Raw genomic sequence first — 15,263 nt, forward strand, 5'->3', positions numbered from 1 at the left:
CAGGTCAAAATATAATCTCAATTCACCTCCCAGTGATTACACTAGCTGCTCTAAGCTAGTGGATAGCTCATCCATCTCTGAAACCTTTTTTTCCAGGAATACACAAAATAAAACAAACATTGAAGATTTAACACGCACCTGCCCTCCCTCACTTTTTGTGCATTCCCTTGACATATGTAGTTTTCAACGTAACCAACACTGCAGTTGATTTTTGACCAATCTGGGTCACAAACATCCAGGAAGTGAGGCCGCAGTCTGCCTATTGAATACTTGGCAATGTCAGTCAGGGACTGACTAGCAGCTGCACCAAATAAAAATGTTCCAATGGCTTTGTAAATAGTGGCTATGTAGTTATTCCTGATAAAGGAATTCGAGTGCAAGAGGTTATAGTAAACAGACAGGGCTTCTCCAACAATCATCTGAAAAAGAAACAGAAAAATAATATGTTAAAAGAGCAACTGGGCACTTTAAACAAAATAAAAAATAGAAAAGAAAATGGTAAGTCACAATAAAATCTTTATTTTAAAAACACCTCCCATTTTTCATTTGCAAAGGAGTCAGGATATCTAATTCTAAACCATGAAAAAAGGTTCAGATCAAGTGTGGATAATGCTTACAAAGCATTGGCCACAATAATTTCAAAGCCCACCTGAAACAATAAGACCTTATTTCTTTTCTTGTATTCAAATGAGTTTTAGTAAGTAGTCAATGGTGTATCATGGATGACAAAAATCATGGTATGTTCAAAGAACACAAATTTTCCTAATTAGAGTATCCCTTATGTACGTACTCTTATCTGGCAGTGTCTTCATTTCTATCAAACATTCCTCTGAAAGAAAAGCATCCATCATATTCTAAAAAGTAAAATAGTTTCAGAGAGTAAACTAATATTAAAGCAGAGGTCTAACACTGAGGCCAAAGGGTGCAGAGGGCAGAAATTAGCTGACAGAGCCTCCCAGTCCTGCCGCTCCAGACCTCTAGGCCTGTCTTTCTTAACAAGTCTCAATAATAACACACATTTGATGCTCTCCTCCTCCAAGAAATCATCTCAAGTTTCCTCTTTATTTTTCATTGGCTTTAGTTTTCACTGTAAGTAGAGACAAAGCCTTCCCAGATTCAGGCAGAGTGTGTATCAGCATGTGCCAGTGTAATGAATTTAAAGGCATAAAAATGGCTTCCCAATACTTGACAAGTTCACAGACCAAAATAAATAGTTGAACAGAAGAATCAGCTTGCTTATGTTGGGGGAAGTAAGGAGATACAAGTCACAAAGTTTTTCTTAAGATATGTACTACTTTCCCTGCTTCATCCATTTAGTGAGGATTAATTATCTTCACGGTGAGCCTTATTGTAGGTAAAATAAATAGTTGCCTCCTGAAAGAGATTTTAAGAATCTGACACCAAAAATTCTTCATCTGGCTCCATGGCTCCATAAATAGAATGATAAAATTTGGACAATTCTATGAATCCCACAAAAGCAAGAATCAAGTTTTAGTCATTGAATAAAAAGCTAGCACCACCACAATGGACTCAAACATAGTAGGTGGTTCATAAATTTTAATTGAAAGGGGTGCCTCTTGGGTAAAAGGTAAACACCCTTGGTTTAAACATTAAGCCCCATAGAAACATATTCCTCATTACAGTGATGAATGTGAATGACTTAATCAGATCCTTTTCTGAGAAGAGGTCTCTCAGGAGACAAAAACCATATGCACCTCTGTAATTGTGCTTAGAGTTCTCCCAACGCCCTCCAGTCACCCTGTAATAAAGTATATATTGTCTCCTCTGAGTGTTAAGGTGTCCCAGCAACTGCCTTCACAGATGAGCAGAAAGGATTTCTCTAATGTTTCATTATGGAGTTGCTCTTTGATCATCTAAAATATATACCAAGTATATTAATCAACCACAATTCAAGCAGCTGGAACTCCCACACTTCAGCTGTCAGCTGTTCTTTTTGTATAAGCACTCAACTATTTTCCAATTGTTGAATTTTAGGAGTCTTCCATAGGCATAATGATCATTCTTTAGGGCCACCCAAAACATGATTCTTAACACTGAGAACAGAAAGTCAATTCAATAGGAGAATTCAGAGCACTGGGCACTGAAGACCAACTGACTGACAGAGGTACTGTAAGCAGAAACTTTACCCTTAATGCTGGGGAAGGGCAGGGGACTCTAACACTGACCAAACCTAGGTCAATGTATATCATTTTTTATTATGTCCTCCATCCTCACTGAGATAGACAATAGACAAATTCTAAATTGATTTTCTAAATTAAATGCAGGGATGTATCTAAGCATTTCATTATACATGACAGCCATATTTTTGTTTCATTTAAATACCTTTTCCTGCCGTTTGAACCATTAATGTCAATGCTTAGCCTTTGGTCAAGTCCACTCTTAAGCTGACTGTAGACTCATCTTAGAGCTGGGATCACTTGCTATGCATTATTTACACTCCAAAGATAGGATAAATTATTATTAAAGAACAAAAGATAATGTTTGAGGGACTAAAACAAAATACTTTTGAATATTAAAGATAGTAATTACCCAAATCCATGTAATTCAACCATTTAAAACCTATGCACCAAGATATTCTCACCATCTCCTTTATAGCTCCATCAACCAAGATGATTTTATACATCTCTGCATTGTCTGCATATTATGTGCCTCCCATTCAGAGCTCACCTTCCCACAAATGTAATCTAAAATCACTGGTGTACTTCCACTCTTTAAATTTCTCTTAGTACCTTCATTCTCTTTATTCTACTGAATCTTTTCCAAAGTCAAAATGGTCTTGTCAGATTGAATAGGTATTTATCAACTCTCATTTACCTCAACTCCTCACAATATTTGACATCACTGATCATTTCTCCCTATTGAAATTCTCCCTTGGCTTCTGAGAAACTATATTAATTAACTCTGGTTCTCCACCAGGCTCCCTCAATCACTTGATGTATCTTTGGATCATCTGAAAGCCACGTCAAAGGCCTAGCATGAAGTCTGAATCATGATCCTGATTTTTTTTTTTAAGGAACTGATTCACTTTCTAGTAAATAAAACTAAGCATTTATTTACATGTTTGACCAAGTGCTGCCTGAAAGGAGTTAATTTTTTTAAATTAGTGTATAAAGCTACTGCCCAGTGCAGTGCTGGTTAATATGATTAATGTGAAAATCGTACTTTCATAGCACCTTAAAGAGTCTGTTCTTTTTTAAGAAAACTACACTCAATTTACTTGTTTTATTCAACATAAAGATAACTTTCTCACAGCTCATGATGAAATAGTCAAAACTTACAAATTAATGAAGTATCAATGACAAGTTCTTGCTAATGGAGGGTTTTGTCAGGCCCTGCACGTGCACAGGCTACACGCACACACTTGGTGCTAGGCCCCGTCCTGCTGCAGGCCTCTGGTCTGTCATGGATTGCTGGAGCTTTGTTTGTGCAGCTCCTTGACTGAGACACGAAGTCAAGGAGAATTGAAAGACAAGTCCGCCTGCAGCACTGTTTTAGTGCCCAAGGGAGAATCTTGTATGAACTCAGCTACTACACTTGATCCTTCACAGCATGGGTTTGAACCTAGTGGGTCCACTTATACATGGATTTTTTTTTATGAATACAATACAGTACTGAAAATGGATTATCTTTATGATTTTCTTAATAACATTTTCTTTTCTCTAGCTTACTTTATTGTATAATACATGGAACACAGAAAATATGTGTTGACTCTTTATCAGTAAGGCTTTCAGGCAACAGTAGGCTATTAGTAAAGTTTTTGGTGAGTCAAAAATTTTAACTCAGATTTCTGGCCACACCAGGTGTCAGTATCCTTTAACCCCAACTTGCTCAAGGGGCAACTGTATTTGCAGCTAACTATCCTATTAAAATTTTAAAATTCAAATAGTATCTCAGAAACACACATACTTTAAAAGAAAAAAAAAACTCTACTCTTACCGTGTTCTTTTTTTTTTTTTTTTTTTTTTTCTTACTGTGTTCTTAAAGGAACAATCATAGGCTTGGCTTTCTTTCTTTTCATAGTAAAAATTCAGTGTAAAGATTTGTCTAGATTAAAGGGATCTGATTTCTTAAAACTTCACCATACTGTAGGAGAGCCAACCAATGTTACTATGTAATTACTCCCATTTCATTCCAGCACCTAGGACATGCCAGGCTCTGACATGCCAGGCTCCACCATGCCCAGCTCAATGGCAGGCAGCAAGGCTGCTAAGATGAACAAAGCACCAACTCTGCCCTCCAGGAGCTCACAGTCTCATAAAACAAACATGTTTATGAGAGAGGTTTTCTTTTATTAATTATGTACCACAAATAATGAGTTCATTAATTCTCGATGCCTATAAGGAGCTGTGATCATTCTTGAATAAAACATTAAAATTCTAGGGATGCCTGGGTGGCTCAGTGGTTGAATATCTGCCTTCGGCTCACGGTGTTACCCCAAGGTCCTAGAATTGAGTCCTGCATTAGGCTCCCCATTGAGAGCCTGCTTCTCCCTCTGCTCATGTCTCTGCCTCTCTATCTCTCATGAATAAATAAAATCCTAAAAAAAAAAAATTAAAATTCTAAATTAAGGTTTCTTTTTCAATAAATACCAAAAAAGACAAGACATATATGTCATCTTATTGGCCTATCTCCTGGATGGGACTGTATTTTCTACTTTTAACCAATATAAATCTTCTTTTACAAGCCATGGAGCATACTCTGGTTTCTTTTCAGATCGTATAAATCTTTTGCCTTTTACAAGCCATGGAGCGTACAGCTATTTAATCTAAGTCATAGACTCTCTCAGTCAAGAAATTATAATCTGATCCAATCCCTTGAAGCCATCTCCTTGGAGCACAATCTCTAATCATTCCCACCTAAAATCCTAAAAGCAATAGTTACTATTATGTTTCAGAACTAGCAAAAATTCTCTTGTATTCACTGCTGATTATATATAGAAATTTTGGCTTCTCTCTCTAGTTTCTGGCATTATCTAATAATTCTTTAACATGGGTTAGAATGAAGACTTAACATTAGTTAGTTATTTTTATTTTTTAGAACTCGGCAACTAGAAAGTAGGTACATACACACAGATTCCACAAATTACAAAGTAATACCCTACATATAAAGTATGCTAAAAACATACTGCTGTAACATGTGTCTATGCATGTGCTGCAATAACACCAAATTAGTGTTTTAAAATCACATGACTTGGAAAAGATTAGCATAAAAGCTACACACCTTCAGTAAGGTTCTTCTAATTATACACTGTTATTCCTCTGGTCCCATTTAAAAAAGCTGAGATCTTAATCAAATAACATGCTCAATTAAAGGTTAAAAAACATAGTTTTGGACATTTAAGCATTCAATAATTAACAGATTAACACAAAATTAAGCCAACTGCCCAAAAGTGATAAACTTGGAAAAGTGGATTTGACTTACAACAATAATACTGAATGGAATGATTATTCCACCTAATAACGCATAAGGTATGGTGTCTTCTTTGTAAGGGTACTTGATGGACTCATCATTACAGAATATTCCTCGTTGGAAGGGGGTATGCCTTGAAGTAAGAATTGCAAAAGGCAATCCAGCTAGCAAAAGGAATAAATGAAAATATCATTAAAATGGTAATATGAAAATTAATTAATGGCAATAATTATCCCAGAGACTGTTTAAAAATGCATTTGCCATGAAAATAAATAAGAGCACACGTAAAAAGGAATGCAGCAATGCATGCAACAGAAGTTAGAAAGATTACAGTTTAGATTAAGGTAGGAAGAGGAACAATGCTTAACCAATTTAACTAAGAGTATCTTCTTCCCTTTGTTTCTGCCCAAACACACTAAACGGATTTTAGAGAAGACCAAAAAAAAAAAAAAAAAAAAAAATTTGCTTCTTATGCTCTTGTTTGCCGTTCAGTCAGAGGGTTTCTCAACCTATTCCCAAACCGATTTGTCATGCATTTTCCTTCCAAAAGTAAAACAGCTTTTTGACATTACCCATTTTGTCTCTATGTTACTACCACATGTAGACAGGACAAGGTCATGGCAAAACTGTCAGAGTATCTAAATAATGTGCTATCCACTTACTTCTGTACCATCTATACCAAGTTTAGAGCTGTGAAAAAGACCTGAACTTAAACCAAGTTTGAGAAAAACAGACAACGAAGTCAAGCACAAAAACACCAAAACACAGTTCTGTTTTCATTTGTGTTTTCCCTCAAGATTAGGTCTTACACTCACCTCCTAAAAGGTCTTTTCCCTGCAAGTCAGCTTTAAGAATTCAGTTCTCCTTTACTTCACAGAAGTAGACATACTGATTAATATGCAGCATACCAACTACAAATCTAGTTAGCAGAAACCTTCAACATGAGGTCTGTGTCAAGACGTATCCAAGTGTGGAAGATTCTCTCCCTCGGAGATCCATTTTCCCAGCAGTAATGCCATAATCACAAGCTACCATACTCACTGTATGTTCAAGTGTTCTTTCTATGAAGCTCCAAGTCTTAATGACCATTTAAAGGTTTCATTAATTCCACTAAAATCCCAAAGGCTGAAAGACAAACAACTCTACCACTCTGCCTGAGTGTCCTTAATGTAAATATCAAATATGTTCTATCTCCAGAAGCTAAATGAAAAGAAGCACATTCCTAGTTCTTTTATTTATCTTCCTGTTTCTCATCTATACCCTAAATACATACACCAAAGTTTCTATCTTTGTGTTAAACCAATTGTCAAAAGTGGCAACCCATTACAAGTCTTTAAGATGTTCACAAGGCTCTCGAAGTATACTTCTAGTAATAGTTATGATTACAAATAAATAAATAAGCTAGAACTGACTTTGCTAACTGATACTTATACTACCTCCATGTCTGATTTCAGACTATCCTCTGATTCACGAAACTGTCTGCATTCAGAGGAATAGGGCGAAATGCCCAAGCCTTTAATACAGATACCACAGCTGCAGCACAAACATCTTGTACACAGCAGCATATGCTGTGGAGGCTAATAAGCAGATCTGTGACATCAGTTGCTGCCTGCTCTCTACAATAACTAGATGTTCATCCTTCAACCAACAGCCATATTTTTACCCCATGAGCAAATTTATTTTGTATTCACAAAGAACCATCATTTCTACAGTTCAATTCTACTTGCAATAATTCTATAACATAACAAGGAAACTTTCAATCTCTACATTGCATATTTTGGAATTGAATTTTTCCATGATTTCTTTCTTTTGTAGTAAGACAAGATATCTAGTATAGAAATTAAATCCACATATGATCAGCATCCAAAATGCAGTAGGGGGCAGCCCAGGTGGCTCAGTGGTTTAGCACCACCGTCAGCCCAGGGCATGATCCTGGGGACCCAGGATCGAGTCCCATGTCAGGCTCCCTGCATGGAGCCTGCTTCTCCCTCTCCCTGTGTCTCTCTGCTTCTGTGTGTGTGTGTGTGTGTGTGTGTGTGTGTGTGTGTGTGTCTCATGAATAAATAAATCTTTTTTAAAAATGCAGTAGGCTTTATGTTCTTATTCTCAGGAAAAATTCTTATTAATAGGCCCAAATATATTGAAAATTTTTCTTAACAAGCACATCCACTAAGTTGGGGTTTTTTTCCCTTTGACCAAAACAACTATGTTGGAAATTATTTTTAGATTTGGAAAAAAAAGTTTGTGGGTATTATTTTTAGGATAGGAAGGAAATAAAATTAAATTCCATGCAAGTATAATCAGCCTATTTTTAAAAACAAGAATATATAAATGGGAAAATATTGAGTGAATCCACTGTCAAAGAATTCTAGTAGGTGTTACCAGGAATACAAAGTTGAATAAGGCATAATACAGGTAAGTATAATACAGGTAAGTAATAAGGTAAGTAATACAGGTATAATACAGGTATAATAATACAGGTATAATACAGGTAAGTAATAAGGTAAGTGCAGCAGAGAATAAAAAGGTACAAAAAGCTATGAAGGTTCAAAAGAGAAGCTCTGATGATATTCAAAAAGCCAGTGGTTACCATAGAACCCAGCAGAAGGTGTATGGTAAAGACAGAAGTTTTGGCACGTAAGCATCTCTGAAGCCACAGAGGTAAAAAAACTCCAGGACGGATATGAAATGAAATGAAGTGCAGGGTGAGGCACAAAGCAGCGGCAACACTAAAGGGATGAGCACAGGAGGAAGATCCACTGAGTCAGATCTGGAGGGTGAAGAAAGTCAGGAGAGAGTTACATCACTGAGGCCAAGTCCAGAGAGAGCACCTCAGGAGGTGATGATGCATCCACAACACCCAATACATTTTCAAGGGCCAGACTTAGTAAAAATGGTAATAAGGAAAAGGAGGGCAGAGGGTGCGCCTGGGTGGCTCAGTCAGTTAAGTATCTGCCTTCAGCTTGGGCTATGATCCTGGAGTGCTGGGATCTAGCCCCACATTGAGCCCCCTGCTCAACGGGAGAGCCTGCTTCTTCCTCTCCCTCTGCTCCTCCCCTCTACTCAGGCTCTCTCTCTCTCTCTGTCTCTTGCTTACTCATTTTCTCTCTCTCAAATAAATAAATAAAATATTTTCTAAAAATAGGGGATCCCTGGGTGGCTCAGCGGTTTGGCACCTGCCTTTGGCCCGGGGCGCGATCCTGGAGTCCTGGGATCGAGTCCCGCATCGGGCTCCCGGCATGAAGCCTGCTTCTCCCTCTGCTGGGTCTCTGCCTCTGTCTCTCTCTGTGTCTCTCATGAATAAATAAGTAAAAATATAGATAGATAGATAGATAGATAGATAGATAGATAGATAGATAGATGAAAGAAAGAAAAGAAAGAAAGGGTGGAAGCCACACTACAGAGATTTTAGTGAGGAATGATTAAAAAAATAAACATTTTTTAAAAAGCAGGAATCCATCACAAATGCACACTCTTCTTTTGAGAGTGTGAGTGAAGAAAAGTAATTCTATCACAGAAGGCCTAAGAAATATTTTTAAATTAATAATATTTGCAATCACATATAAGTCCATGAAATCTATTATATCAATGTCATTATTCAACACCATTTCATTTTCACTAAACCTGAACATAGACCCCAAAAAGGGGATGGAGAAGATCAAATCACCATTTGTTCAATGATCTATATCAGGCTCAAAAAGATGACCTCGTCCAGATTCCTGCTCTGGGAATTTTGGAATTGGAACAAAGACTGACTCAGTCAGAGCTGGCAAGCAGTCTGAACCATGCACAAGAAAGATTCGCTGAAGAGGCTGAGAACAAAACAGGTCTGCAAAGAAAAGAAAAGTGACTAGCCTGGCCCTTGAAAGTGAGAAATGGGAAAGCGGCTTTGGCTCCCCATTGCCAGAGGGCCTCACTGATCTTGCTATTTTGGAGTTGTTAGAGTGCCCTATACCCTTTCAACAAAACCCAACCTTACTTCAGCTAGTTAGAAAGGAATTCTGCTCCTTGCAACCAACAGAGCCATAATTAAAACAATTATAAACACTCCTCCTACTTTGAGAACAAATAGATAATTTTTTTTAATGTATTTATTCATGAGAGACACAGAGAGAGAGGCAGAGACATAGGCAGGAGAAGCAGGCTCCCCGGGGGGAGCCTGATGTGGAACTGGATCCCAGGACCCCAGGGTCATGACCTAAGCCAAAGGCAGACACTCAACCACTGAACCACCCAGTCTCCCCAGATCACTAATTCTTTGATTACCCTATGTAATGCTAGAGTGAACACTTGCAGATACTAATCCTTGTTTTCATTTCTAATTATTTCCTAAGAATGTATTTTTATGTGGAATTATAGGCCATTATAGGCCCTTTTTTCAAAAAGGTTATTTTATATAATAGCAATATACTCTATCATCCACAATGTACAGAAATATGGAGAAATGCAAAAATTTAAGACATCTGATGGTATTAGCATTAACTACAGATTTCAAAGAAAAGAGAAGGGTTCCATTTACTTTTTTATCAAAGTAAATCAAACACCCTTTTCCTTTTACCTGAAAGGTTACATCTCCAAACAATCCCTTTTCATCATCAGCCAAATGACTACATTTGTCAAACAATGTTTTCCTTAATACTTCAGTTTATAAAATTCATTTTCATTCCCTTTTTGAAAAAAAAAAAACTATTTACTTTTAAGTATATAGTTTACATACCATAAAATTCATCCACTCTAAGTATATAATTCAGTGATCTGGGCCAATTTACAAAGTTGTATAACCATCACCACCATCCAGTTTTAGAACTTTTTGATTATCCAAACATTTCTCACAAGCCCATTTGTATTCAACCCTTGCTCCCATGGCCAACCCCAGGCAACCTTACTCATTTGTTTTCTGTTTCTACATAGCTTTGCCTTTTCTGAGGATTTCAAATGAATGAAATCATTCAATATGTGGTATTTCTTAAGTCCTTTTATCACTTAGCATAATGTTTTTGAGGTTCATCCACATTGTAGCATGCACTTTGTTCCTTTTTTATTGCTAAATACTATCCTACTGCATGTATCTACATCTAATTTATCATTCACCAGTATAGATATAATTGGGTTGTTTCAGTTTTTGCCTAGTAGGACTAATTGTCCTTCCTAATGAGTAGACACCTAAGAGCAAAATGGCTGAGTCATATGGTATATGTTTATGTGGTAAGTTTATGTTTAACTTTTCAAGCACTTGCTAAGCTATTTTCCAAAGTCTTCCAAAGTATCACTTTACATTCCTACATTTTGCTTTTTAATACGCCCATGTGGCTAGTCATATTCATCCATATATAAGAATCAGATTTTGTGGGACACTTGGGTGGCACTGTGGTTGAGTGTCTGCCTTTGGCTCAGGGTGTGATCCCAGGGTCCCGGGATCAAGTCCTGCATCAGGCTCCCCACTGGGAGCCTGCTTCTTCCTCTGCCTCTTTCTCTGTGCCTCTCATAAATAAATAAATAAAATCTTTAAAAAAAAAAAAAAAAGGAATCAGATTTTCTGTATGGTAAACTGATACTTACTCCCACATATAAATATAGCCTTCCACTTTCTACCAGTGAATATTTATCATAGTTTAAAAGAGAGTGTCACCACTTCCACCAGCTAAATACCACAAGAGCACTTCTCCATCCTTTACCAGAGACAGGAAATGATAACATAAGGACATGGTCAGAGTGCCTGGTGGCTCAGTCAGTTAAGCCTCCAAATCTTGATTTCAACTTGAGTCAGGGTCATGCGATAAAGCCCCATGTTGAGCTCCCTGTTAGGAGGAAGTCTGATTTGGATTCTCTCTCTCCCTCTGCTCCTCCTGCAAATGATGTGTACGAGCGCTCTTTCTCTCTCTTTAAAATGAAATAAAATCTTTAAAAAAAAACAAAACAAAACATGGTCACACAATATCCTTAACTTCTTCCACACAAATATTCAGCATCTTAAAAACATGATATAAACAAAGGTGTTAGTTGGAAAGATTAGCAGTGTGGGGTGCCTAGTAGAACTGAGAAACTGGGCAAGAACTTTTTGTTTTAACACACGTGAAGGGAACTCTTCTAATAGTGAAAACTATACAAACACTTCAACAAAATAATGTTTTAAGGTTCATTCATGTAGAATAAATTTTTTTTAAATGTTTATTTATTTATGATAGTCACAGAGAAAGAGAGAGAGGCAGAGACACAGGCAGAGGGAGAAGCAGGCTCCATGCACCGGGAGCCCGACGTGGGATTCGATCCCGGGTCTCCAGGATCGCGCCCTGGGCCAAAGGCAGGCGCCAAACCCCTGCGCCACCCAGGGATCCCCATCCATGTAGAATAGACTAATATCTCATTCTGTTTTGCTTCTGAATGGTATTCTATTACGGGGATATAAAACGATCTGATACTCAGAGAAGAGAGGCCTGCAACTCCTGAGTCCAAAGCAGCAAATCCTTAAGGGACACACTGCCCCAGGGCTAAGAGCAGTAGGCATCCACCTGAGAAATCCTGACACAAAGCTCTCAGGCACCTTGAGGTCAGGGACCACATGTCACTAGCCTTGAAAGCAAAAGACTCCACTGGCAGATAAAAGACACCACCCAACAGAAAGGATGATGTCCATTTGTGAAATACCTCAGAGATCATATTCTTCTCCTAATGCCTCAACAGGAAGGAAAGGACGTAGATGGAGACTAGAACAATAAAGAACCTAAAGATATAGACTAAACTGTAAAATAATGGGTTTATTATTATTTTTGATGTTACTATGGCCCTAGGCTAAACAGGTAAGGGAAGTGTGCGTTTACTTAGTCTACCTTATCATGTCATTTGAAGACCTACCTTTGTTTACTCACCGATGGGGAAAATTTCAAGTAGGAAAGAGTCAATTTTGAAAATATGAGTTGTCAAAGATGCTGGTAAAGACCTAAGATATAATCATACTTAACAAGATAGTAAAAAGAATATGTCAACGCCTTATTTATTTTCCTTCTGCTTATATTTAAAGAGCAGAAAGTGTGGTTACTATTCAAGAAAACCTGTGAAGTTACTCTGCCCCATTCATGCATTAAATAAAGTGCACTCGGGTACATGCGAGTACATGATAAAATAAAGTTCAGGGAACAGAGGGAATGAGCCAGAAACAAAAATAATTACTGAACTACATCAAAAAACAAGACTCAAGAAAAAGGAACTAAGATCAGTTTTATTACTTAAAGCACTGAATGCATTTCTTTTGCTGTAAACAATTCAGAGCAGTCACGTTATATATAACATACTCACTCCCAAGTTATATAGAGTGCTGATATGAGTATATTTCATTATTAAAATTTACTAGCAGCAGGGTTTTTTTTTAATTTTTTTTATTTTTATTTATTTATGATAGTCAGAGAGAGAGAGAGAGAGAGAGAGAGAGGCAGAGACATAGGCAGAGGGAGAGGGAGAAGCAGGCTCCATGCACCAGGAGCCCGACGTGGGACTTGATCCCGGGTCTCCAGGATTGCTCCCTGGGCCAAAGGCAGGCGCCAAACCGCTTCGCCACCCAGGGATCCCGCAGGAGGGTTTTTTAAATGAAAAATCATTTTCTCAACCAGAATAGTAAATTATAGCTAAAATTAACTGAAACTAGAATATTCTATTTGAAACTCTATCAACTAAATCTTAAAGACAGAACTCTGAAAAGTGTTTGAACACAATTCAGTGTATAAACCAAAACATTAAAGAACTCCATCTGTAATAGAAGTCTGATGAATTCAGGAAACTTAAGGAAGATATAAAAATAACTGTTATTTCCATCAATGTTAAGGGACATTATAATTCAACTAGAGAAAGCAAGATCTCAAAATCTTGAGTACCATTTTTTAACAAGGAAGCAATCATTCAATTTAACAATTAAGTAGGTTCCTATTACTCTGTACCAGGCACTAGGTTTGAAGTGAGGAAGAACCAAAGATACAGCACAGATCTTACGGTGGTCAAGTTGTAGATTCACCTTCAAAGTAGAGTCAACAGTATTTGTTGATGGATGGATTGGATATTAGTGTGGGAAAAGAGGAATGAAAAATGACCCAAGGTTTTCCATTTGAGAGACCATAAGTTTAAAGTTAAATTAACTGAGGGAAGTTGACTATCTAGCTCAGTCAATAGAGCATGCAACTGGTGATCTAAGAGTTGTGAGTTTGATCCTCATGTTAGGTGTAGAGCCTACTTAAAATAAAAACCTTTTAAAAAATAAAAACAAAAATAAATAAACTGTCTCAGTTAAATTAACTGAGAGAGGGAAGATTTGAGACAAAATATTACAGTGGGCAATGGACAAACCTAAGAGTTCATACTTTGATGCATCAAGTTTGAGGAAGCCCATTAGATGAGATATCAAGTAGGCAGCTGGACATAAAATCCACAGAAGAAGTCCAAGTTGAAGATGTTGGACAGAGGTGGTGGAAAGTGGATGAGATCACCAAGAAATGAGTATAGATAGAAAAGAGGACCCAAGAACCTCCAAAATTAAAAAGTCAGAAGAGAAGGAACTTGCAAAGAGAATGAGAAAAAGCAGTCAGTAAGGAAAAATTAAAATCAGGGGAGTATAGGAAATCTTAAAAAATCTATCCCCAAACTCCTAGAACTAGATGTATAGCAAAGCCACAGGATATAAGGTCAATCGTATGTCTATCATAGCAACGTATCAAACAACTGGAAACCAGAATTAAAGGCACAATACCATTAGAAAAAGTTCAAAAAATTTAAATACTTAAGTATAAATCTAAGTACATATATAGGATCTGTACACTGAAAACTATAAAACATTGATGAAATGGTGTTTTTCTTAAATAAATGTAAAGACGTTATCTTCAGGGACTGAAAGATTTTAACAAGGTAATTATGTCAATTCTCCCCCACATCGATCTATAGCTTTAATGTAATTCTTATAAAAATACCTGCCATATATTTTTTTGTAGATATGCTGATTATAAAATTTATCTGGAGCTCAGGTCTTGATCTCAGAGTCATGAGTTTGAGCCCCTACTTAAAAATAAAATAAAATTTATGTGGAAAGACAGGGGAAGCAAACAGCTAAATAATTCTAAAAAAAATTAAGTTGGAGGAGTTACACTTCATGAAATTGTGAGCTACATTGTTTTCTCCACTTGATTTTTAGCTTCAATACATATTTTTACCAACCAATATAAAGCCACAGTAATTAAGACGTGATAGAGAGCGGACACCCAGGACTCCAAGATGGCATCATCCTCATCCGTACCAGTAAAGGAGAAGAAGCTCATGGAGGTGAAACTAGGAGAGCTGCCAGGTTGGATACTGATGCGGGATTTCATCCCTAAGGGCATTGTTGGAGCATTTAAAAAGAGGTTACTGGGCATCCCCGGTGGCTCAGTGGTTTAGCGCCACCTTCAGCCTGGGGTGAGATCCTGGAGACCTGGGATCAAGTCCCATATCAAGCTCCCTGCATGGAGCCTGCTTCTCCCTCTGCCTGTGTCTCTGCCCGCCTCCCCCCCCCCAATGAATAAATAAATAAAATCTTAAAAAAAAAAAAAAAAAAGAGGTTACTACTGGTATTACAACAAGTATATCAATGTGAAGAAAGGGGGCGTCCCTGGGATTTCTGTGGTGCTGGCTGCTTATGTGCTTTTCAACTACTGTCCTTCTTACAAGGAACTCAAACATGAACGGCTACACAAGTACCACGGAAGAGTGCCCAGTGTGGAAGCACGTTTGGCATTCCTGACCATGACTTTTGCCTGGCACCCTTGAATCCTTCCATTGCCTAATTCACAATTAATATCCAACAAAAGTTGACTGTTACT

General features: G+C 37.5%; 1 protein-coding gene across 5 annotated transcripts in view; it reads right to left on the reverse strand.

Moving 5' to 3' along the window:
- The window catches only part of PLPP1 (phospholipid phosphatase 1), a 96,824-nt gene that overhangs the window by 31,738 nt on the left and 49,823 nt on the right, over positions 1-15,263 (reverse strand). For 3 of the 5 annotated variants that reach the window (XM_038530601.1, XM_038530604.1, XM_038530605.1), the window contains exon 3: positions 139-419. In XM_038530601.1, the coding sequence (XP_038386529.1) occupies positions 139-419 (281 nt within the window). Of the gene's footprint in view, positions 1-138; positions 420-5,442; positions 5,595-8,020; positions 8,158-15,263 lie in introns of those variants that run through there. The other 2 variants (XM_038530603.1, XM_038530602.1) reach the window with 2 other exon arrangements.

Source organism: Canis lupus, chromosome 2 (genome assembly GCF_011100685.1).
Source record: "Canis lupus familiaris isolate Mischka breed German Shepherd chromosome 2, alternate assembly UU_Cfam_GSD_1.0, whole genome shotgun sequence".
In the NCBI taxonomy this organism is placed as follows: Eukaryota; Metazoa; Chordata; class Mammalia; order Carnivora; family Canidae; genus Canis; species Canis lupus.